The sequence below is a fragment of the Chinchilla lanigera genome, unplaced genomic scaffold (genome assembly GCF_000276665.1).
Source record: "Chinchilla lanigera isolate Chin_1 unplaced genomic scaffold, ChiLan1.0 scaffold00055, whole genome shotgun sequence".
In the NCBI taxonomy this organism is placed as follows: domain Eukaryota; kingdom Metazoa; phylum Chordata; class Mammalia; order Rodentia; family Chinchillidae; genus Chinchilla; species Chinchilla lanigera.
In genome coordinates, this window is record NW_004955456.1 from 13,938,400 (window position 1) to 13,961,583 (window position 23,184).

The 23,184-nt window shown below is 60.9% G+C and overlaps 2 protein-coding genes across 4 annotated transcripts; one reads left to right on the plus strand and one right to left on the minus strand.

Annotated features, from left to right (window-relative positions):
• Positions 1–9,373: 9,373 nt before the first annotated feature.
• Positions 9,374–15,566, minus strand: Wbscr28 (Williams-Beuren syndrome chromosome region 28). Of its 3 annotated transcripts, none has more exons than XM_013520601.1 (6): positions 14,018–15,566; positions 13,351–13,455; positions 12,243–12,325; positions 11,782–11,847; positions 9,745–10,098; positions 9,374–9,650 (listed from the first exon to the last, which is right to left on the minus strand). In XM_013520601.1, the coding sequence occupies exons 4-6, from the start codon at positions 11,833–11,835 to the stop codon at positions 9,399–9,401; spliced, it is 660 nt and encodes a 219-aa protein (XP_013376055.1). In that variant the 5' UTR covers positions 11,836–11,847; positions 12,243–12,325; positions 13,351–13,455; positions 14,018–15,566; the 3' UTR covers positions 9,374–9,398. The 3 variants fall into 3 exon arrangements, with proteins under 3 accessions (XP_013376055.1, XP_013376056.1, XP_013376054.1); XM_013520602.1 differs by having other exon boundaries at positions 13,351–13,460; XM_013520600.1 differs by lacking the exons at positions 11,782–11,847; positions 12,243–12,325; positions 13,351–13,455; positions 14,018–15,566 and adding an exon at positions 11,133–11,714.
• A 1,291-nt stretch (positions 15,567–16,857) lies between these two features.
• Wbscr27 (Williams Beuren syndrome chromosome region 27) lies at positions 16,858–21,359 on the plus strand. Its single transcript, XM_005396762.2, is given in 7 exon segments — positions 16,858–17,639; positions 17,872–18,017; positions 18,448–18,576; positions 18,770–18,905; positions 19,185–19,277; positions 20,919–21,039; positions 21,041–21,359. Coding segments are annotated over 6 exon segments (906 nt in total). The 5' UTR covers positions 16,858–17,639; positions 17,872–17,894; the 3' UTR covers positions 21,345–21,359.
• The last annotated feature ends 1,825 nt before the right edge of the window (positions 21,360–23,184 follow it).

Below are 23,184 nucleotides of genomic sequence, written 5' to 3' on the forward strand. Positions count from 1 at the left end.
AATCACCTGAGCACTGCTCTGGGGGCCTCCAGAAATCCCTCATTCCAGCCAGCCCGGGACCCAGAGTCTGACACAGGGCTGAGCCCGCCCGCGGGGCCCGGGGACACCAGCTGTGGGGAGGTGACAGGAAGCTGCAGGGTGAGAGCCCAGCTTGTTCTGAGTCGTGTTGACTCAACCCAGAAGCCTCGTCTTGGAATCGGATCCCTCCTTGAAGCCCGATCGCCCGTTCCAGAACTGCAGAGCCGCTGGACGACTTCCCAGCTGCCTGGGTCTCGCCCAGCACTGGCCACAGGTGACCTAACTCTGGCTCGGGTTTCCAGAACAAGTTAGAGACACGGACAAGGTCGGTCTAACCTCCTTGTCCCAGATCCCTTTGGGGCCTAGGGAGAGAGGACAAATCGTGTGGCCGCATCTCCACACTAGCTCAGCACCCGCAGCGTCGTGTGGTCAACACCACTCGATACCAAACGCTCAACATAAAAAGCGACGCATTTTACCCACAGCCACCACCTCTGCCCAGTGACTTGATGTTCCAAGTCCACAAAGCCCAGGGTTAGCTGGGGATAGTGGTGCACGCCTATAATCCCCGCGCTCAGGAGGCTGAGGCAGGAGGATGGACGTCTCCCTCTCAACCTCTAGGAGACCCCATCCTGCAGCCACTGTCCTTAGAAAGGTGTCGGGAAGGAGCCTAGAAGGAGGGACAAACTTCCTCAGCTGGGCAGGAGGCTGGCCCCATATCCCTCCAGCCAGCAAGGAGGGACGGGAATCTCCCGGCTTCCCCCCGATCTGCCCCCGAAGTCCAGCCCTGTCCTTTGCTGCACTCAAATTCCCAGGCCTACTCGTACCTACAGCTGACCCCAACCCTACCCAGCTGGGCACCCCCCACTGCTTCTGCAGTCCCAGGGCCTCAGGGGCTCTGGTCCTTTTTGGGGTGAGGACAGAAAACATCACTACAGCACCCTCCCTCCCGCTCAACGCCTGGCTGCCTCAAGAAGGAGGACAATACAGGGAAATGTTTGTACCCAAACAGCCCCGCGCTCCAGGAACTGCCCAGCCCTGCCCAGGAAGGCCAGCTCCGGGGCTCCACCCTGTGTAGACGGAGGCTGGAGGGGCAGCCCAGCAGGAGGTTACCAAACCCCAAGGGGTCCATGAGGGTGAAGGACAGGGGAGGGTAGAGCCTTCCTGGCTGATTCAGAACAGGGGTCCTGTCCCCAGCAGTGAAAGATGCAAACCCCACATTGTCAGCATTTATGAGAGCCAATGACCCCCGGTTAATCTGGTCCAGAGATAATAAAAGTAGCACTTCGACGAGATTGGAAAGGGTATTCATTCACACAGCAAGCACTCGGCTCTTTGGGCCGGGGGGCGCAGGCCCTCGAGGGGCCCTTGAGAGACTCCCAGCCTAAGAAGAGAGGGGCACCAGGGAGCCCGAGGAGCCACCCTGTCCCCCGCCGGCTCTCCCTGAGGAGCGCCAGCTTTGAGTTAGCCAAGCTAAGGCCCAGACACAGGTGCAGAAGTGGAGATGCCCACCCCCGCCACAGCGCGGCTGTGACACCCTCACACGGAAGGCTCGGGCAGTTTATAAAACCAGAGGTCCCCATCCCTGCAGTTGTTTTTATTTTTGCAGGACTTGGGATGAAACCCAGAGCCTTTGCACGCAGATACCTCCCCAGCCCCTTTCCTCTTTTGAGACTCTCTCTAGGTTGCTAAGCTGCCTGGGCTGGGCTGGAACTTGGCAATCCTCCTGCTTCAGCCTCCCAGAGTGCTGGGGTGACAGGCCTGTGTCCCCATGCACCTGGCTGTTCCCAGCTGATGAAAACTCAAAGGTCCTCTGGCGTCTCCCCACCCGGCTGCCCTGCCCAGTCTGATTTGTCCCACTGAGGTGACAGAGGCCGGTGGAAGCCCGCATTCACAAAGAGCAGAAGATGGTCCCCTCCTTGCTGGGGTGCACACACACTCCCCGTGACACCGGGGGCCCCCTGCGCGTCCCTGTGTGCTGACCTTCGGGACCGAGGAGCTTCCAGGAGTGAGGAGTGGAGGGGAAGATGCTGGTGACCCCAGGCTGCCAGCTTGGTCCCAGGTGGGCTGGGCAGTGGCCGGTCCTGCTGGCCTCGGAGGACGCTGGGGCTGAGATGGGCGGAGGCCGCGGGGGCAGCCGAGGTCACGGCAGCCAGCCTGTCTGTCACGGGCCCTCACGCCCACCTCACCCGCCCGCGTGCCGGACGCCGTATGTTTTTCTTTTTCTTGGAGGGGCAGGGCCGCGGCTCCAGGCCTTGAGTGATGAGTTAAGTGACAGTGAGTCTGAGCCACATGGAGGGGAAAGTGTTTTGGGAAAAGCAGTGGGGATTTCATCAGCGCCCACCCCCCAGACAGGACAAAAATAGTCCCGGCCAAACAGGCTCCGACCTACGGGCCTGGCCCCATTTCCCCGCCGCTTGTCCTGGAGAGAGGCTTCTGGTGGCCTCTTTCCCTCCATCTGGGTTTCGTAATCCTTCCCTGTTGTTTTGGTCGCCTGTTTGTTGACTGACCTGATTTGTTTGGGAGAGTTTATCCCCCAGTAAACTCGCAGGCGCAGGGCTTGGAGAGTGTGCGAGGCCAGGCGGGGAGCCCCTCTCTCTCTGGGCTCCTAACAAGTCCCAGGGGGCTTGGCTGAGAGCAAGGTTCGCTGGGCCCGGACCAGGAGACAGGTCTGCTAAGAACCTGGCACAGTCACAGCTCGGTGACCAGCCAGGGACACCGCAGCTTTGGGAGACCAAGGCAAGAGCTGGAAAGTCGGTCAGTGTGTCAAGTTCAGCCCATTCCTCCGAGGGGGAAACTGAGGCCGGGGGTAGGTTGTGAGTGACCCCACACACCAGGCCTGCTGATAGCAGAACTCAAGCCAAGCAAGCTCTCCTGCACTCTGACCCAGGGCCTGGCACCGGGACTTCCAGAAGAAGCTTCGGGTTGAAAGAAGGGTCCACACCCTCTGCCCCAATGCACCCCAGGCTCAGAGAATGGAAGCAGCAGGGGGCTGTCCCCACCGCCCCAGGCTGGCCGGGGTGGAGGCCAGGACTCCGCCTTCCTGAGCCCCTCTCCTCTGCCTGGGGTTGGGTTGGCTGTGGGGACACTAGTGGTGACCCATGGGGACCCGAATGGAGCAGGCTAGGGCCACCCCAGTGAGACTGGAAGGCAGAACCCACAGCCTTGGCTTCTCTTAGCAAACCTGACTGCTCAGAGCACATCAGGAAACCTCGGCTGGGGATATAGCTCCTGCCCGGCAGGCGCAAGGTGCTGAGTTCAATTCCCGGTACCAATAAATAAACAAATAAAAGAAACCTCAGCCCAGGCCAGGACCCCGTCATCCCACCAGTCAAGGCCCTGGTGACAGCCCTGGGTGAGCTAGATTGTCAAAGCTACCTGGAGGACCAGTCTCCTGTCCCCGGGACTCGGGCAGGACACATCCTCCCAGGCTAGGACCACAGCCCAAAGTCAAGTTCATCTCGGCCTCCAGGCCTCTACCTGAGCTCCTCAGCCTGAGCACCCAGGACAGCCGAGACCTCTGGGAGTGCAGGAGGGACCTGTGTCACTCCTTCCTGCCTCAGCCTCCCCAGCCAGGCCAGGCCAGAGCACCCTGGGAAGTATGGCCCATGTACTCTCTCATCCGTACTGTGCCCCCTGCCCCCAGGACCCCCAGGATGCCCTGTGACCTGGTACCTTCCCCACTCCAGCTTGCAGGGGCTCTCTGCTCTTCTACCTGTCATCCCAGCCTCCCCCCAGGGCCAGGCTGAAGATGGCGACAGCCAGGGCACGGGGACGCCAGGCTGAGCTCTTGGAGGCCTGAGGCAGCAGGGGCAGGGTGAACATCACAGGCTTCATTGTGCTGCCTGCTTTGAATCCTAGCCCTTGAGCCTCAGTTTCTTCATCTGTGAAATGGGCTGCTGATGGCCACAGTTCTTCGCATAGGACGGCTGGAATGAGTTGACCCAGTGAAGCCCTCAGCGGGGCATCTGGCCCAGAGAGGCCTCCATCAGTACGCTCCCTGTTTATTCGGTATTTGTGTCTCCAGCCTGCACAGTGTTGACTCACATTTTCCGCAGCAGGGAGGCAGAGAGGGGGGCACGCAGCGCTGCGGTTTCTGCTGCCTGCCGCTCCAGGCCCCGGGCAGGAGGTTCAGCAGCGCAGGATTCCGTTCCGCCCGGCCAGTGATGCTGCGATAAGGCTGGAAGGCAGGATGCGGACGAGCCGGGCTCCGAGGGCACAGCCCCGGCCTCGTGCAGCCGCGGAGCGGAGGCCCAGCTGCAGAGGCCTCAGGTGCCCGGGCTGCGGGCCGCTTCCTCCGCACCCCTCACACCCAGCCACCCCGCATGCCGAGCGTCTGGCCGCCAGCCCGCCCCGCCTCAGCCTTCTTTCATCACAGGCCCAAGCTCCAGGAGGCCGCGGCACAGAACCCTAGAATCGTGGAAACGTGGGGCTTCAGCACAGCGCCAGGGCTTGTCTAACGGCCCCAGCTCCCTGCGGGAAGGATCTCTGCCACATTCCTGACACAGAGCAGCCGCGCCAGCTTGGATCGCCCCATGATGGGGAGCTCACTACCACAGAGGGCCGATGACCTCAGACTCCCACGCGCATTCCCTCATGGAGGTCACGTGTGCCCCTCGAGGTCTAAGGGGATCTCAGCCCACCAAGAGGAGTGAGTCAAGGGCACCCCTGGGCACTTCCTGCGGGTCTCTGCCCTGGGCTGCTTCTCCCCACGTCCACCCAGGTCCCTCTTCTCCCGTTCTGCGGCCTCTGGGTGACATCCAGCTCCATCCTGCCAAGCACAGGTGCTGATCAGGAGGGAAGGGGGAGGGGCGCTCCAGGAAGGGAAGGAGGTGGGCTCCCCCCACCCCCACCTCGTACAGCGGGTAGCGCCCCCTGCAGCGCCCGGGGCTCCCCAGGACGGGATGCAGGCTAGCCATCCAGGGGGTCCCCAGGCTCTTTCAAGTGAGGCCAGCAGGCTGCTGCTGGGTGGGCTGGTGCGGAGTGACAGCTGTCAGCACTTAGGGCAGGGGCCACGTGTCCAGCACAGGTCAACACGAAGCTGTTGCCAAGGCTGCCCTGGGAGGGGTGCTGAGACCAGTGTCATCCGCAGCCCGGAGAGCGAGCTGCACTCGGGACCCCTGCCTCAGGCTAGGACCCCAGGCGGAGCGGCCGCCAGTGGCCGGCCCGGCTCCAGCCCTCCAGATGTGCAGCCAGCACCCTCCGCAGCAGCGGGGGATGGGCGGAGCACAGCCAGGGGCCCAGATGCGCCGCGCTAACCCAGCCACTGCTCTTCGGGGTCCAGATGCTCTGCTTCGCCGGCAAGCCGGCTTTGGTCTCCAGATGTGGACCTGGGCTGAGAGGGGAACACACTCCAGATGTGTGTGGTGTAGCAGGACGGCCGCAGGGCCCAGCTGCAGGGCCGGGGCCTGGGGGCTCCCCGCTCTACTCAGACCAGAGGCCCTCCCCAGCATCCCTGCTCACAGCCCACCAGCCCCTGGGCCAAGAGGGGTTCAAAGTTCACCCAAACCCGGACTCAGGCTAGGAGTGGTGGCACACACCTGTAACCCCAGCACTCTGGGAGACTGAAGCAGGAGGATCACAAGTTCCAGCCCACCCTGGCAATTTAGTGACTTAGCAAGACCCTGTCTCAAAATAGAAAAGGGCTCAGTGAAAAGGCTTTGGGCATGGTGGCACACGCCACCATGATCCCAGCACTCAAGAGGCAGAGGCCAACCTGAACTGCATAGAGAGACTATCTCCAAAAAGGGGGTTCAGGGCCCTGGGTTCAATCCCCAGTACTGCAAAAGAAGAAAAAAACCAAAAATGACCCAAAAACTCAGACTCAGAAGCCAGCAGAGCCAGGAAGGGCCCTCACTGTAGAGCAGGAACAGAGCCAGGGCCACACAGCCAGACACGGGCAGTGGTTCTGAGGGGAGCAGAGGGCTGGGGTCCCCCTTCCTCGCCCCACCCTCAGACCACAGGGTGGAGGACCTGACGCCCTCACCCTGGCAGGAGGCAGTGGCTCTGCCCCGACTCTGCAGGTGGTGGGAGCAGGGGCAGGAGGAGGCAGGGTCCTGCCCCAGGGGTTCGGAGGATGTGCCTTCAGCCCTAACCGCCTCCTCCCACGCGGCCAGGTAGGAGTCCCTGGAAGGTGCCCAGAAACTCAGGCATGGATCGGCCTTGGGCAGGGTCTCAGACCCTCCAGCCTCACAGCCCCCTCAGTCCCAGGAGCTGCCCGGGGCCGGCCGCTCCCAGATTCCGCACCAGATCCCACTTCTCTCTGAGAGGACTCTGAAGCCTGCAGGTCACAGCGCTAGCAGAGGTCACAGGTCAGAGGTCAAGCCCACCCAGCCACAGGAGCCTGAGGCCCACAGAGGCCCCCTGGGAACAGCAGGCCCTGGGCCTCTGCTGAGAGGGTGGGTGACCCCGAGCACCGTGGGTGCCCCGTGCTCCTTCTGACCCCGTCCAGGCCGCGCAGCCTGGGCTGGGTGGGGAGGCTGGCAGGGATGGCTGAGGCGGGAAGCATGCACAGGTTATGTCAGGCGAGCGCCCTGGGGAGGGGGCCGCGCCTCTCTGCTCTGGCAGCCCCACCTGGGGCCAGGCCCAAGAGTCAGGCCTGGAGACAGACAGAGAGAGAGGGAGGCAGAGAGAGGCTGGCGTGGTTCTGAGCGGGGGACGGGGCAGAGGATGAGGGAGGCCGGGGGACACTGAGCCCCCCGCGCCCCTTGGAAGACGCTGTCCCCAGGGACCACCCCCAGCCTCAGAGGGGGCCTCCTGTCTCCAGACTTCCTGCTCCGGAAGGAGCCTCCACCCCAGGATGCCAGGGTCTCGGCCCTAAATCCGGGGGCCCTGGTGCCTTACCCCCCAGTTCCCACCGCTCCGCCTGGGGCTCCCTTGCTCCAGTCTGCCCCGAGCGGCTCCTAACACTCGGCCGTCCTTGGGGTCGGATGGGGTCGGGAGCCGGGGATCAGCGAAGGGTCAAGGACCAAGGAGGGGGCCCCTCGACACCATGGTGGGGCAGCCAGGGCCCTGTGTGTCTTGGCCAGGCGGGACCCCTGGGCCGCCAGGTATGTAACAATTCCTGCCATTTCCTGCCCTATTAATGAGAAAGGAGCTGATATAAATATACGCTCAGCATAAATAAATACAGGCCAGGCCCGGGCTGCATAGCAGACAGATTGCGTGGAGCCGCTGGCCGGCCTGCCAGCCCCCCACCCCCAGCAGGCCAGGCCCGCTCCACACTCACAGGCCTGACACGGCCGCGCTGACCGCCCCCGCCCCCTGCCCGGCCTCGGCCCCTGGAGGGTGGGAAGTCTGGGAGGGACACCAAGGGCTTTGGGGTCCTGGCCAGGGCCTCCTACGCCAGCCCCAGCAGACCTGATAGCATCTCTGAATGGCCCCAGGTGCTGGGACTGTGTCCTGTTCACAGCCAGGGAAACTGAGGCTCCCAGGGTTAGTACTGCGACCTGTCCAGGCCACATAGCTGAGAGGCTGTGGGCCCAGGATCAAAGCCCAATACCTCCGGACCCCACGGTCTCAGCTCGGCCCGCTGTCCTGAGGAACACCTGAAGGCAGATTCTGTCCTTCCTCCCAAATCCTGGCCCCGGGATGCCAAGGCCCTAAGCTGGGAACACCTGTCATTCCAGCACTCTGGGAGGCTGAGGCAGGAGGATCTCAAATTCAAGCCCACCCGGGCAACTTAATGACTTAGTGAGACCCTGTCTCAAAACTTTAAAAAAATAGGCATGGGATATAGTTCAGTGGGAAGGACCTAGGCTCAATTATCAGTAATGCAAAAATAAAAGTGCTAGTGGAGGTCCGGGAGAGGTCTCAGCTCAACTAGCGCAAGACCCCTGTGACAGGGCTGCACAAAGCAGGCTCCTGCCCAAGCCATTGCCCCCTGGCACATTCAGGAGCACGGGCTGAGCACTGAGCTCCCCCTTGGTGTATCTCACCGGGGGTCACCCGCCCACCCCACACTACACATGCATGGAAACTGAGGCCCGACAGGATCACACAGGGAAGCAGCACTACTCCTGGGGCCACAGCTGCGCCCCTTGCTTGGAGGTCCCAGCTCTCCGGGTGAGGCCCATCCAGAGGACTCGGGGTGTCTTCCTGTATCCTGGAAGCCAGCCTGGGCCCTGCCCAGGGCACAGACCAGCAAGGACGGCCAGGACTACAACACCATATGCATGGGGAAGTCATCACCACCACCCACACAGTCCCTCCTCCTGCCCAGTGCCTGGTCGCTCCGGCCCCCACCTCTGGGCCAGGAGGGGAGGGGGATGGTGCCGTTGTAGAATCCCTTGAGGGGCTGAGGCCGAGGACCTGCCACTGCTCCCCAGCTGGATACTGTCCTGGCTCACAGGGAAGCGAGAGTGTGGAGATACTGCCCACGCTTCCACACTCTTAGGGAAGGGGGTGGTGCGGCAAGATTCGGGGGTGAATGGATGGATGGTTCTGGGCATAGTTGGGATGGATGGATGGATGGTTGGTTCTGTGGATCTGTGGATAGTTTAGGGATAGATGGATGGTTTGTGGATAGTTGAGGATGGACGGATTGGTGGTTAGATGGATAGTTTGTTTTGTGGATAATCTGGGGATGGACGATGGATGGATGGGTGATGGATGGACGGGTGGATGGTTCTGTGGGTGGGTTGGAAGTGGGTGGATCACTGGACGAGTGGCTGTGTGTGGATGAACAGATGGCCTAGCTGCAAGCTTGCTCACAAGTAACTGCTCAGACGAATTTTCTACATTGTGAAATGTGAGGCCCTGGCACCCCCCGGAGGCCAGAGTCTCCAATTGACCATCTCCCCTAAACTGAGCAGCACCAGTGAGAACCAGGGGCGTGGACTGCAACAAAGGCAGGGTTCTGGGAAACGCCATACAGGAGATGGGGGCTGAGCCTGCCCTTGATTTGCTCTGTGACCCTGGGAAAGTTCCACTGTAAGGCCCTATCTGCTCATCTGTAAAATGCAGCCCATCAAGCCAGAGGCCTGCGTTGCTAGGCTTAAACCAAATGATGAGGCCGGGCGCACGCCTATAATCCCAGCACTCGGGAGCCTGAGGCAGGAGGAGCTTTGCGAATTCCACATCAACCTGGGCTACATAAGTGAGCTCAAGGCCAGCCTGAACTGCATAGCGAGACCTTGTCTCAAAAAGACAAAAATAAAATAAAATAAAATAAATGATGTCCAAAGCATCTGAGATGGTTGCTACATGGCACCCGGGAGGTGCATAGAGAGTGTGATTTCCTTCCCAGAGCAGCCGTGGAGATGTGTGCGTGTACCCAAGCCTCCTGCGTGCACACAGGCACACACATCCCTCCAGCCCAGCAGGAGGCAGGCAATGAGGCCAGAGACCCGCCCACTCCGGGAGAGGATGATGGGAAACATTTATTGTCCAGGACTCCCAGGCTCCTGCAGGAGGACCTGACCCTCGAAGGCAGAGGACAAGGCAGGGAGCAGGGAACTGGACAAGGACGCTGAGGGCCCCTGAGCCTGGGCCAGCTGGGTTGTGTGCTCAAAAGCCGCCTGCAGCAGGTGGGAGGCCAGGCAGGTGGTCCAGGTGATGAGGTAGGCCAGGTGCCAGCACAGATGTCTCGGGAGCACCAGGAGCTTGAGCACCACGCGGCTCCCCAGTAGGGCCTGGGTGGGGCGGGCGTGGGGACAATAAGGTGACCTCAGGAGCCCCAGGGCCCCAGGCCCACCCTCCGTAGTCTGGTGGCCTCTGCCCACCCACCTGGCGGGGCAGCCAGCCCAGGAAGCACTGGGCTTTCCGGAAGAGCCTCCAGGCCAGCAGCAATGACAGCAAGGCCACCAGCGTCAGGCTGTGCAGACAGGACCGGAGCAGGCCCCGCCAGGCGGCCACACACAGGCCCAGCCCGGCCGTCCCGGCCAGCCGGGGTCCACAGAGCAGCAGCGCCAGCCCCACCCGCAGAGTCCGGCCCAGGGCACAGGCAGCGTCCCCGGGGGGCTGGTCGGTGGGCGTGTAGCCGGGGCCCCGGGCCTCCTGGGACAGCCCCACCACCCAGCCGCGGAAGAGGGCGATCTTCAGCAGCAGGAGCCTGTACAGGTGCACGCGGTTCTGGACCAGCTGGGGAGAAGCGGACACTGGCGTCACCCAGGGCCCCCACCTGGGCTCTGAAAGACTTTGAGGGGTCGGGGGCTGGCTGCTTGCCCCCTCACGGGCCTGGCTGGCAGGGCCAAGAGGGAAGGGCCCAGCCAGAAGGAAGGAGATCGAGGGGTCCAGGAGGAGGGCAGGAATGGGGTGCAAGTAGGAGCACACAGCCTGGCTCAGGACGCTGAGACAGGGAGGAAGGACAAGGGTAGAGCCCACGTGACCCTGCCAGATCAGTTTTATAGGACAGGAAACACTCAGAGGGGAGTTGTTTGTCCAAAGTCACGAAGCTAAAGAATGGCAAAATGCTGGGCGTGGTGGCACACGCCTGTAATCCCAGCACTCGGGAGGCTGAGGCAGGAGGATCTCTGAGTTCAAGGCCAGACTGGGGCTACATAGGGAGTTCAAAGCCAGCCTGAACTATACAGCAAGACCCTGTCTCAAAAAACCAAAAAAAAAGGAATTGTAGGCCAGGGATATAGCTCAGTGGCACAGTGCCAGCCTGGCAAGTGCAAGGTCCTGAGTTCAATTCCCAGTACCAAAAAAAAAAGGAATGGCACAGCCAGGATGCCAAGCCAGGAGATTAAATCCAGAGCCTTTGCACTGAGCCCCAACCCCCGCCTTTTGTTGTGACAGTGTCTCTCTTAATTGCTCTGGCTGGACTCAAACCTGTGATCCTCCTGCCTCAGCCTTCCATAGTGCTGGGGTCACAGGCCTGAGCCACCATGCACAGTTTATCTCTCCTTTCTGTCCCACAGAAACAAACACCAGGACCATGTCTTGGTGACTCAGCCCAGTTCGGGGGTGGGATTTGAGGTTCGGCTCCCAACCACAGGAAATCTGTGTCTTTGGAAACACAGCTGGGAAGGGCAAAGCGTAAGCCACAGAGTGACCGTCTGCAAGGGAAATACTGGCCCCGTGGTTTGGGGTCTGATGGTTCCTCGGGGCCCAGCAGCTGGGGGGGCGCTCCGGCTGGCCCCACGCCTGTCCCCAGCGGCATGCTCACTTACCAGCGCCCAGAGCCGGGCGCCCTGCAGCAGGACCTCTGGGAGGCCAGCTCGGCCCTGGGCAGTGGCCTCCATGTCTGGCCTCCTTCCGCCTGGCCAAAGCCAGGTGACCTCACAGACGCCGTGGGGCGGGGCCAGGTTACCGTGGGGACCCAGCTGCTGCAGAAGTGCCCTTTCCCTGGCCCCTCCTGGGCCTGGGAGCGAAGGTCCTGCCCCATTCAGAGCAGAGTGTTCCCAGGCTCCTTCCGCACAGGGCCCTGGGCAGGAGCTCAGGGCACACTCACTGTGGAGGGGACCCGGCATGCAGAGGCGGGGTGAGAAACATGATTCGGGGGTGAATCCATGACTGGGCAACTGGAGCTCAGTCTGGCTGGGGACCCCGGGGAAACAGACCAGAGCACACCTCAGAAGCACCCACCCTAGGGAAGTATAGGAACGGAGGCGGAGGCAAGAGAAAATAAAATATAACACAAAACACTTTCAAAGCTCCCTCATCAGAGTGGAGTTGCCCAGGCTGAGCTCAGACTTGGCATCGTCCTGCCTCAGCCTCCCAGAGCACTGGGATTACAGACATGCACCACCTCACTACCAGCTGCAAATCTTTATGACGGACAGGAAGCCCGCTGCTTTGGCCTCAGGGGAGACTCCTTGCCTTCCACGGTGGTTTGATAGATAGCCTGGACAAAGGGCCATTCATGTGTGTCATCTGCAAGACGCGCTGAAACACAAAGACTCAGGGCTGCATCCTAGCCGAGGAACGAACAGGGCAGGTGAGGCAAGGCAGCGGGGTCAAGGGTCCGCAGGAGGCTTGGGCCAAGGGCGCGTGGCGTGCTGCCCCCTGGTGGCCAGCGGAAGAGGAGACAGGAGAAACACAGGGAGGTCTGCGAAGCCCGACCCTTAAAGCCCGCTCAGGACCCTGCAACCAAGCCCAGGAGCTGCAGTCCCAGCCCTGCGGTCCCACCAGCGAAGCCTCAGCGTCACCCTGTCCCCTCCCCTCCCAGCCTTCTCTGAGATCACGGGCCAGGAGTCTCGCCTGCCCCTGAGCCCCACCCAGGCCAAGGGCCCTGCAGGCGGTGACAGGGGCCCCCCATCAACCCGACTTAGATCCCTCACCTGGTAGCCGTCCCACGCCCAGGCCGGGCCTGTCTCGCCCCTTTCTCTGTCCCACAGCACTAGGTTAAGGTCATCTCTGCGACCTTGGAGGGTGACAGAGAGGACAGGCTGGGATAACTCAGTTATCACTGCTTTGCACAAAGCTTATCCACTCCCCGGGCCCCTCCGTGAATGGAGATCAACGCCCAAGCCCAGGACCCCAGTCGCCTCCTGAGTCCTGCCAGCCACGGGGCCCCGCGGGTGCAGTACTGCAATGCGACCGCGCGGGGGCAGCAGACACCGAGGCGAGGTCCTGTAAAGTTTTCATCGCGTTTTGTACTCTGGGCCTGCGAGGCCGGTGTCCCCGCAACAGCAATGAGGGGTCCACCCGCGGGGCGTCCCCTATGCAGGGCCCATCGGGCTTGGGTTGCTGAAGGTAGAATCACCGAGAAATGATGACAACCCTGTAGTTCATGTTTTAGTGTTAAAACTTCAGTTTATTTCTTTGTCTTTTGGTTTTGTTTTACCTTCAATTTTTTTTCCTTTTTTAATATGTATATAATCAATACATTCATGCTACACGTACATATCTCATCTTGATCTCTTTTATTTCTTCTTCCCTGCCCTCCCCAAAATGTCACTTTATTTCTAATCTCCACTGGGTTTTCCCTGTAAGTACACAAAAGTGATCAATATGCCTTTAAACTTAAAGGAGTATGTTTTTGGGGGTTTTTGGGGGGTTTTTGTTCGTTTGTTTTTTGAGACAGGGTTTTGTTATGCAGTTCAGGCTGGCCTTGAGCTCACTTTGTGGCCCAGGCTGGGCTCGAACTCACAACGATCCTCCTGCCTCAGCCTCCTGAGTGCTGGGATTACAGGCGTGAGCCACCACGCCCAGCCTGTTTGTTTTTGCTAAAGATGGCTTTAGTGGCCAGGCATAGTGGCACATGTCTGTAGTCCCAGCACTTGGGAGGCTGAGGCAGGAAGATCACTGTGAGTTAAATGCCAACCTAGGCTACACCGTGAGCTCAAGATCCGCCTGAATTACATAGTGAGACCCTGTGTCAAAAAAACAAAACCAGAAAGAGAAAGAAAGAAAATTGCTAGAAGAGTAGATTTTAAGTGTTCTTACCTCAGATAAGTAAATACAAGCAGTGAGCGGTCTGACAGCTGGCTTCAGCCGCTCCTCAGGGTGCAAATCCACACGCATCAACCTGCACACCTAGGTGTACACGGGCTTCTCTTGCCCATTAAAAACATAAAAAGAAAAAAATCAAGGGATCCAGTGGAACACAAGGCCAAATGTAGTTCACAGGGAAGGAAACCAGGGGGCCAACAAGCTCAGGAAACCGCGGCCGACCGCATAAGATTAGTAAGCGAGGTGGAATGCGGATCAAAACGCGCTCAGACACCGTAGCGCCACATCTGTAAACACGGAAGGTACACCGAGGGGTCTTTGGGACAGCGAGAGCCTGGCACAGTCCAGACGCTGCCCGGCAGCCAGGGCCTCCAGGTACGAAATTATCCAGTCAGCCAGAGGAGGTGGTACCGGCCCGGAATCTCAGCACTCCGGAGGCTGAGGCAGGAGAGTCACTAGTTCAAGCTCAGCCTGGGTGACTTAGTGACTTAGCGGGACCCTGTCTCAAAATAAGGCCTGGGGATGTGGCTCAGTGTGAAGGCTCTGGGTTCAAGGCCTAGGGCAGCAAAAAAGGAAAGGGAGGGAGGAAAGAAGGAAGGAAATCTTTTGAAGAAGAGGGCCCACTAAACACGTGAGCTGCATTCACCAAAGAAACCCTCACCGTGACTGTGCGCGGGGCGCTCGCCTGGTTTCTGTCGCTCCGCTTCTCACTGGCGGGACAGTTTCCCTCCCGCCTGGCCGGAGCCCCGCTGCAGCACCCCTTGCTGCACACCCCGTGCGGCCCCGGGGCAGGCTGGGCCGGCGCTGCCGGGCTCGGGGACCTGGCTGAGAAACCCCGTGTGCCGGGAAAGGGCGGGGCGCTCTCGCGGGCCCAGCCCCGCCCCAGCCCCCCGGAGCGGAGCGCCCAGCTTCCCCCGGGCAGTCGCCATGGGGAGAAAGGACCCCAACAAGCCGGGGGCAAAATGTCCTCGAAGCCTTGCTCAGGAAGCGAGCAGAAGAGACACCCAGACTCCGCGTCAGTTTTGCGGAATTTCCCAAGAAATGTTCGGAGCCAAAAGGGACGGGGAGATGGAGAATTACGTTCCTCGCAAAGCTAGCTGGTAGGCGAGGAAAGAAAAAAGACCCCAGTCTCGCTCTGAACGGCGCCCAGAGGTCAGACGAAGGCTCCCAGGCCGAGCCATCGGAGCTCTGCAAAAGGGCGAGATGCGGCCGGAGCCGTCACACAGATGCGCAGCGTGTGAACGGGGAGCCGCTGGACAGGGCGCCGGGTAGAGGCGATGCAGGAAAGAGTGAACCGGAACTCGAGGAAGGGGAAGCCGGGCTGCAGGAGCCGCGTCCCTAACGCTGTGTGGAGCGTGTGTGTGCTCAGGCGACACCTTGCTGGGAATGTGAATTCGAGTGCAGCTCAGCATTTAGCTTGAGTATAAAAACTACAGATTCTGCAGCACAAGGTGGCCCACGCTGTAATCTCAGCCCTCAGGAGGCTGAGGCAGGAGAGTTACCACGAGTTCCAGGCCAGCCTGGTCGACACAGTGAGACCCAGCCTCACCCAGCCCGACTTGGGGCTTCGTAGGTCAGGCCAAAGGGAATGAGGCGGGTCACCTCCTGTGACTCAGCAAGGCAGAGGAGAGAGCAGAGCCTTGGGCCCTGGGGACTCCGTGCTCCCCACCACCACCACCGCCACCTGCTGTCCCTGGAAACTGCGCTGGGCCCTGCACGACAGCCCCTTGGAGCTGGCTTTTCTTTGTTTTCTTGTTGTTTGTTTGTTTTTTGGTTTTTCCAGTACCGGGAATCGAACTCACGACCTCACGCTTGCCAGGCACGCGCTGTGCCGCTGAGCTAAATCCCCAGCCCCTTGGAGCTGGCTTTTCTGATGCAGGCGTTCAGAGGGTCTCCGCGGACGCCCACATCCCCGCGCACACAGCCACCCCGCCCCGCGCACCTCTGTGTCTGGCCCCTGCTGCCACCTGCACTCACTCCCTGCGGCAGCACACGGCAGCACCTGAGCGATCAGCTAACAGTGACCGGACACAAACAGGTGGATTCAGCACCCCCTAAACTGCTGCATTTTTGATTTCGCAGCTCTCCCCCCTGCCCGGCCGGCCAGCCAGCCCCTGGCACCTTCAACAAAAAGCGCAGAAGGCTGTGGGGTTCCTAGAGCTTCGGGCTGGAGGGGACTAAAGGAGAGGAAAATAGCAGGAGGTCTGAGCGCCAGGGCAAGCCCAGCCCCAGGCCCAGCACAGCCTCCTGCTAGGACAAGCACTGACCCCAGCGGGGAGACGCTGTTGGGGTCCGCCCCGAGGAGCAGCGCAGCGGCCAGAAACTCCGGCTCCCTCCAGCGTCGCCCACAGAGCGCAAGAACCGTCTCTGGGGAGCCGCGTCGGGACCGCCAGTGGGTGCTCTGCCCAAGAGCAGCCACTGACCCCAGGGGCAGCTGACTGCAGTCCAGCCACTGGAGGAGCGTGGCCTGTGGCCTGTGGCCTCCAGGATGATGCAGGAGGCCCGGGCTGGGGCTCCCACGTTCTTGTCAGGGACGGGAGTCAGCCGACGCGTCTTCCTGTCCGTCGTCTCCCCACTTCCGGTCAGGAAGGGCAGCTCCTGCTGCAGCCCTGCCGGGCAGGTGTCCGGCTATTTACAGGGGCATTTGGGGGTTCACTGTGCACCCTCTTCCGCCTCGGGCCCAGGGCAGGCTGGGTGCGGCTCTCAGCTGGCGGCCCTGGAAATCGGGGTTTCCGCACTATGGTGGAGACTGCAGCCTCTACCCCAGCGGCTCGGGTCCACATCACTTTGGGGCGCTGGGCGCATAGCTTGGCAGAAGCGGGTTGCCGGCACCGCGAGGCCCTGGCCCCAGGGTGTTGGTTTGATTCCCAGGAGGAAAGAAAGGAAAGAAGGGAAAGAGGAGGGGCTAGGGAGGAAGAAGGAAGGAAGGCAGGAGGGATGGAGGGAAGGAGGGAAGGAAGAAGAGGTCAAGGCATTAATCAAACTAAATGCGACTGGCTGTTGTGCTGGAGAAAATCGGCCATCTCTGCGCTGCACACACAGGCTCCTCTCCAGCATCAGACAGGAGGGGTTTGCGGCCCAAGTCCGGAGGGGGAGTGCCCCACGGCCCTGCACCTGCGCCGGCCAGGTGTTACCGCACAGCCGCACCCACCTGCCGGGAAGACCTCCGAGGCCCCAGGCCAGGGCAGAGGTCTCGGCTCTCACTTTTCACCCCCTCTGCAACGCTAGGCAGTGCTGGCCGCCCGTCTTTTTTATCAGCTGTTCTGACACCCTCCCCCTCTCTCCGGCTCCCTGCTGTGCCAGCCTCTCGTCCTCCACCTGCCCCCGGGTGGAGCATCCCGTCCCTCGGGTGTGCCCACCTCTCTCTGCAATCTCACCTTTGCCATTCCCGCAGTTTTGGGTTTTGGGTTTTTTTTTTGTTTTTGAGATAAGGTCTCATCTGCAGTTCAGGCTGGCCTTGAAATCACTTTGTAGCCCAGGCTGGCCTCAAACTCGCAGTGATCCTCCTGCCTCAGCCTCCCGAGTGCTGGGATTACAAGGATTACAGGCATGCTCCACCACGCCCGGCCTACCAGTTCAGTTATGCCCAGGAAGTTATGCTCAGCCTGTGCCCAGTGCAGCCTCCCTCCTGAGCTCGAGCTCTGGTTGGCATTAAAGAGAGTCTTGGGTCAGGGTGTGGTGGGGCACACCTGTAGTATAGCACTCTGCGAGGCTAAGGCAGGAGGATCGCACATTTGAGCCAAGCCAGGGTACCTTAGCAGCTGAGGGACATCTTGTCTCAAAATTAAAAAAAGTTCGGGATGTAGCTCAATGGGAAGGCCCTGGGTTCAAATCCAGTAACAGGAATGACAATTTAGCGATTTAATGAGACCCTATCTCAAAAAATGTATTTTTAAATTTTTTAAAAATTGGGAATGCAGCTCAGTGCAAAGCCCCTAGGTTCACTTCCCAGTAATGGAAAAAATTGGGTAAAATTCAGTTCCTCAGACCCAATAGCCCCATTTCAAGCGCTCAACAGCTGCCCACGTTCAGCGTCATTCCCATGCGCCGTGGTGGTGGTAAATAAACCTCAGAGAGTCTTGATTCTTCCCAGACTGGAGGAGGGACAAGAGCCTTGAGCTGATTGGCTGGTACTAGGGGCGTGGTGTCAGTGATTGGTTTGATTGGGTATTTTGTCTTAACCAAAACAAATCATCATCGAGGGCGTCAGGGACGTGGCCAGGCTCGCTGCGAGGCCCCGCCCTGAGTTCTGGAGCCCCCAGACCCCTGGTGTTAGATCCGCGGTGAGTCCTGATCCTCTGTCCCCTGAGAGACCCTTCATCTCTGGATGCCACCCCACCCCCGATCGGACCGCGGAGTGACAGCCAGGCCCTCCCTGCCCACTCCTGCCCAGCCCCCGCCAGACCTTTGCCCTGCGGGGTCGGAGGTCTGAACCCACTTGTCTGCGCTCGGGGTCCCTGCCCGGGAACTGGGCAGGCGGTGGAGAACGGGAGGCTGATGTGGGCCTGGGGACAGGGAGGCGGTGTCCCCACAGGGGGATGGCTCAGGAGGAGGGTGGAAGTCTGCCCGAGGTGCTGGAGCGCGTCGGGGCTTTGCACGGCATCACAGACCTAGGCCAAAAACTCCAGTTCTATGACCGCTGGGCCCCCGACTATGACCAGGTAAGCTCACCGGCGCCCTCGCCTCCGCTTGCCTGGCCTTGATTTCTCTATCTGCGAAGTGGGAACGATTGGCCTGGCACCCCTGGCGCGGTGCGGATGGAAGCCAGACCTGGGTGAGAATCTTGCAGTTCTGCACCTTCCCGAGAGGACAGGACCCTCGCTGCTGCTCACAGTGGCCCTGCCAGGTGCGGACCGGCAACCCCCTGCGAAGGCATCTCAGACACAGTGTCTGCCTGGAGGAGGTGCCACTGCAGGCTGACTCCAGACCAAGGGGCCAGGTCCCCGAGAGGCGGAGGACTCCACATGCCCGGGCCTCCTCTCACTGTGTCCCCGCACACACCCCATAGCCTGGCAGCATCGTGGCCCCCCACGCACAAAGCACCCGCGCCCTGGGGCACTGGTGGTGGTAGGCTCAGCACCCTGTCCGCAGGACGTGGCTGCCCTGCAGTACCGCGCACCCAGCCTCGCCGTGGACTGTCTCACCCAAGCCCTTCCACGCCTGCCCCCCACCGCCCTGATCCTGGACGTGGCGTGTGGTACCGGCCTGGTGGCTGTCGAGGTGAGGCCTCTCAGCTCCCCGTCATCTCCTCAAAGCCCCACTGCTCAAATTTCCTGGGCCCAGAACTCTGCCTCCCCTCTCAGACCCCTTGGTGCCAATCACATGCCCTGCGGGGCCTCTGTCCTCCCAGGCCGCGGGGGACCCTGCCGGGAAGGGCCGGGCCTGAGCTGTGACCCAGTCCCCCCCACCCCAGCTGCAGGCTCGGGGCTTCCTGCAGCTGCACGGAGTGGACGGAAGCCCAGAGATGCTGGAACAGGCCCGGGCCCGGGGCCTCTACCAGCGGCTCAGCCTCTGCACCCTGGGCCGGGAGCCTCTCCCTAGCCCTGAAGGTATTTCCCCTCCCCCGATACCCCAGGGCCTGCCCCACACCCGCCTTCCGAGAAGGGAGCCCTTCCCGTGTCGCTGAACCCCATCCACGCTGCTGAGCGCCCCGTGAGCCCGCCAGCGAGCCCTGCGGCAGGGTCTGCCGTCAGCCCAGGACTGGCCCCTAGCGCCTGGACCCGGGCCCTGAGACGCAGGTGGCAGCCCCGCCATGGGGCACGGCCCCTGAAGTGATCTGAGGCCACCCTGTAGACCAAGCACCGCCCGACGCCCCCTCCCTGCCACAGGGACCTTCGACGCTGTGCTGATGGTGGGGGCCCTCAGTGACGGCCAGGTGCCGTGCTCGGCCGTTCCAGAGCTCCTTCGAGTCAGCAAGCCAGGTAAGGCGCATCCCGGCCCTCCAGGGACACTTCCCCCTCTCCACACCTCACACCCAGGCCACATGAGGCCCAGGGTCCTGCTCGGGCTGGCCCAGCCTAGCGCAGCATCCCGGCCACCAGCTGCCGCCACAGGTGCAGTGGCACAGGTAGGGCAGACAGGCACCAGGCTCACCTGGTCCATGGGCAGCTGCCCTCCCGCTCCCCCGCTTCCCTGCCCATCAGCAGATGGGGAAGCCCCTCCCCGCCCATATCCCTGCCCCGACAGCGTGGCAGAGCCAGTGGGGGAGGTCAGACCCGAAGGCCTTTGCTTCCGTGCTGGCACGCAGGACAGGCTCAGTTCCGTCCCCTTGTCCTCCCGTTTCCTCGCTAACTCAAGGCTGTGGTTGGAGGAGTCTCCTTCCTGTTCTCAGTTCCGCATCTGGGGACTGGGGCTGCCCAGTGAGTTGAGGATGTGGTCGCTCTCTGCAATTCTGCACCCGAGCAGGTGCTGTGCTCGCTGTGGTCCTACTGTGTGCCGCTCTGCTCTGCTCTGCTCTGTGCAGAAGGCATGGACCCTGCCCTCTGAGCCCCCGCTTCCAGCCCACTGAGGCCGGAAAGGCCCCAGCGAGCACAGGGCCAGGCCAGCGGCGACCCCCTAAGTCCGTGAGGACTCCGTGCTGGACAGCGGAGAGGCCGGGCTTTGGGGAGCCCCAGGGGGACTTTCGCATGCGAACAGCCAGTCACGAGGAGGGTGGCGTGCCAACGGTGAGGCCCTGGCCTGCGGCAGGCCACGGTCAGGAAGTCAGGAGGCAGAAACGCTTCCTGTCCACACGCACCCCCCCCTCGTTCCTTATCCCTGCAGCAGGCCGAGCAGGGCCTGGGCCCGGGCCTGGGCAGGTCTGGGCAGGCTGGGGCTGCTGGCAGTTCCAGACTCTGGGGTCACCCAGGAGACACGGGGTTGGGTTAAGAAGATGAGGTTCCCATGTGAACTTGCAGGGACCAGCCCTGCTAGCCTGGCCTGGATGGCAGGGCCCCGTCCACGCACCCTGAGGCGCAGGACCCCTGCTGCAAGCTTCGCTTCCCCCAAGCGGCGCTCTGCCCCTCCCCCAGGAACCCTGCCCCGACATGGCTGTGCGGTGCCCGCTTCCCTCCCACCGAGGCCGCGCTGGGCACACTGTAGTTGCCCGGACAGAGGAGGCAATCCTTCCCCGCTTCAGCCAGTACTTAGTGACTGTCCTGGGCGTTTCGCACGTATATATGCAAAGCTCTGGGCTTCCTGTGGGACAGAATAATCCTCCACTCTATGCCCTGCTGGGAAACAGGCTCAGAGAAGCACAGCCACTTCCAAGGCCCAGGTGCTTCTTTCCTGTGTATCCTGACCCAGTTACGTCCTCCACAGAGGAGCGTGGTGAGCAGTGACAGAGGCCACCAGCCAGCACTGGGTCAAGACTTCCTAGGGTCAAGGACACTTGGGCTTTGAAGGGTGCTTAGGAGTCCGTACAGATGAGGAAAGCAGTGTGTTCCTGGCCGAGGGGGAGGTCAGAGAAACTGACCTGGGACAGCCGGAGGCGTCCACAGCCTTGAAGTCAGGCGGGAAGGGACAGGCCTGGGACTGTGGCCCCGGTGCCTCCCCAGTCACTACCTCCCCTCAACCCCGCCTAGGTGGGCTGGTATGTCTGACCACCAGGACCAACCCGTCCAACCTTCCCTACAAGGAGACTCTGGAGACCACCTTGGACCAGCTGGAGCGGGGTGGGATGTGGGAGCGCCTGGTGGCCCAACCTGTGGACCGCTGGGAACTGGCTACCTCCACCCTCGAGGCGGTGCCCAGCACCTGTGCCGAGGATGGCTTCATCTCCGGCATCATCTACCTATACCGGAAGAGGGGGTGAGGGCTGGTCCCCAGCCCCCCAGCCGGCTGTGACCTCCCACGCCCCAACACTGCCCGTCTGGAATGTGCGGCCTATTAAAGGAAACACCAGCAGGGATGAAAGGACTCATGAGTCTGTAGTTCTGTGGCTCCGGAAAAGAGGGTCATGGGTTCTTGCGTTACCAAACCAGGCTCATTTCTCCACCCAGTGCACCTGAACTGAAGCCGTGAGTTTTGCAAGAGTTGTTTACAGGCAATTGTATATACAGAGGTAGAGCTGCTGGTGTCCGGTCCGCCTCCCTGAGGGCCAGGTCTACAGATACTTGTGGGAGGAAGAAACCAGGGGCTCTCTAGACAGGGGTGGTGGTGCACGCCTGTAATCACAGTCCTCTGAGAGGCTGAGGCAGGAGGATCACAAGTTCAGGCCCAACCTGGGCAACTGAGTGAGACCCTGTCTCAAAATAAAAATTTACAAAGGGCTGGGGATGCAGCTCAGTGTGAAGGCCCTGGGTTCAATTCCCAGTAACGAAGGAAGGGAGGGAGGGAGGGAGGAAGGAAGGGAAGAAGGGAGGAAGGAAGGGAACAGAGGGGAAGTGGGTGGTTTCTTGTGTGGGGATAGTGAGCAGAAGGAGGGAGGAGAATGCTCAGCGGTCCCCGTCTGAACAAACCGTGGCTCTTCCAGTTCTGAAAACATCTTCCTTTTTCCTGCTGTGAGCCCCTGTGACATCAGAGGGCCGATTATCCCACACTGGGGCGGCCTGAGGGAAGGGCTCAGGAACCTATTGGAGTCAGACAAGGCTATCTCCAAACACCTGAACACACACACACACACACACTTAAAACAGCGGTTACCAGGTGAGCATACATCAGAAGTGTTAGCTGTAGTAAAGCTAGAGCAATGGATTCTGTTTCCCTTGGGTTTCAAAAGAAAGAATGAGCTCTTTGATTTTTTTACATTTTAACGATGGGGCTTGGGATAAAGTTCTGTGGTAGAGAGTCAAGTTGGAGGCTCTGGGTTTGACCCCTAGCACTGCAAAAAATGAAATGAAATGAAATGAAATAAAAGCAGGCTGTGATGATGCACACCTGTCATCCCAACACTCTGGCAGGCTGAGGCAGGAGGGTCACAAGTTCAAGCCCAGCCAGGGCAACTTTAGTGACTTAGTGAAACCTTGTCTCAGAATTTTAAAAAAAGTTTTAAAGGGCTGGGGATGTAGCTTAGTGTCCCTAGTGCGATCCCCAGTATCACAAAAAAAATAAATAGATAAATAAATATTTAACTAGTGATCAGCTAAGGCTGTATCTTTAAAAAAAATTAAGGAGAGGAAATGGCTCGACTCCATTACAAAAGAAAAATGTGTTAATTCCACGGTGGCCTGTGGGTTCAAGAAGCTAGGAGACAGGTGCATAGGAGCCCAGGGCCACAGGGGTGGCATCGCCACTTCTGCCAGCTGCTGACCCCCTCACCTCTGACTCTCCTTGGGGACACTGAGGCTGGGCCACATCTGAGGAAGCCCTCGATGCACACACCCAGGTAGGGACGCCCTGGCTGCAGAGCTTGGGTCGCAGGCTGCACCTCAGGCCTCATCCCAACCCAGGCCGTGGCTTGGGCTGCCCGAGCTGGAACGGGAGGGCTTTGGTGACTGTCACTATCTTGGGACAAGATCAGGGATCAGGGCCAATGACAACTCCTCCATGGGGCCATGGGAAGGGTTTGTGAGGGAGGCGGCCAGAGCCGGGCCTTCAGGACCAGCAGGATCCAGAGGGTGGAGAAAGAAAGAGGACATTCCAGGCTGAGGGTTGGGACGCCTCACGGCTCAGACAAAGCTGGGGCACAGCGGGGGAGGAGGCGGGCACCCACTGGCCTTGGGGGCCTTGGGTCTCCCCGTCTGTCCTTCCTGGGGTCCTGGCTCCGGGTCTCCCTTCCCACACCTAGAGGGTGTGGACGGAGGAGGTCTTTTCAGAAGTCGATTATCAGTTCCCGGGGCTGGGGATTTAGCTCAGCGGCAAAGCGCCTGCCTGGCAAGCGCAAGGTCGTGAGTTCGGTTCCCGGTACCG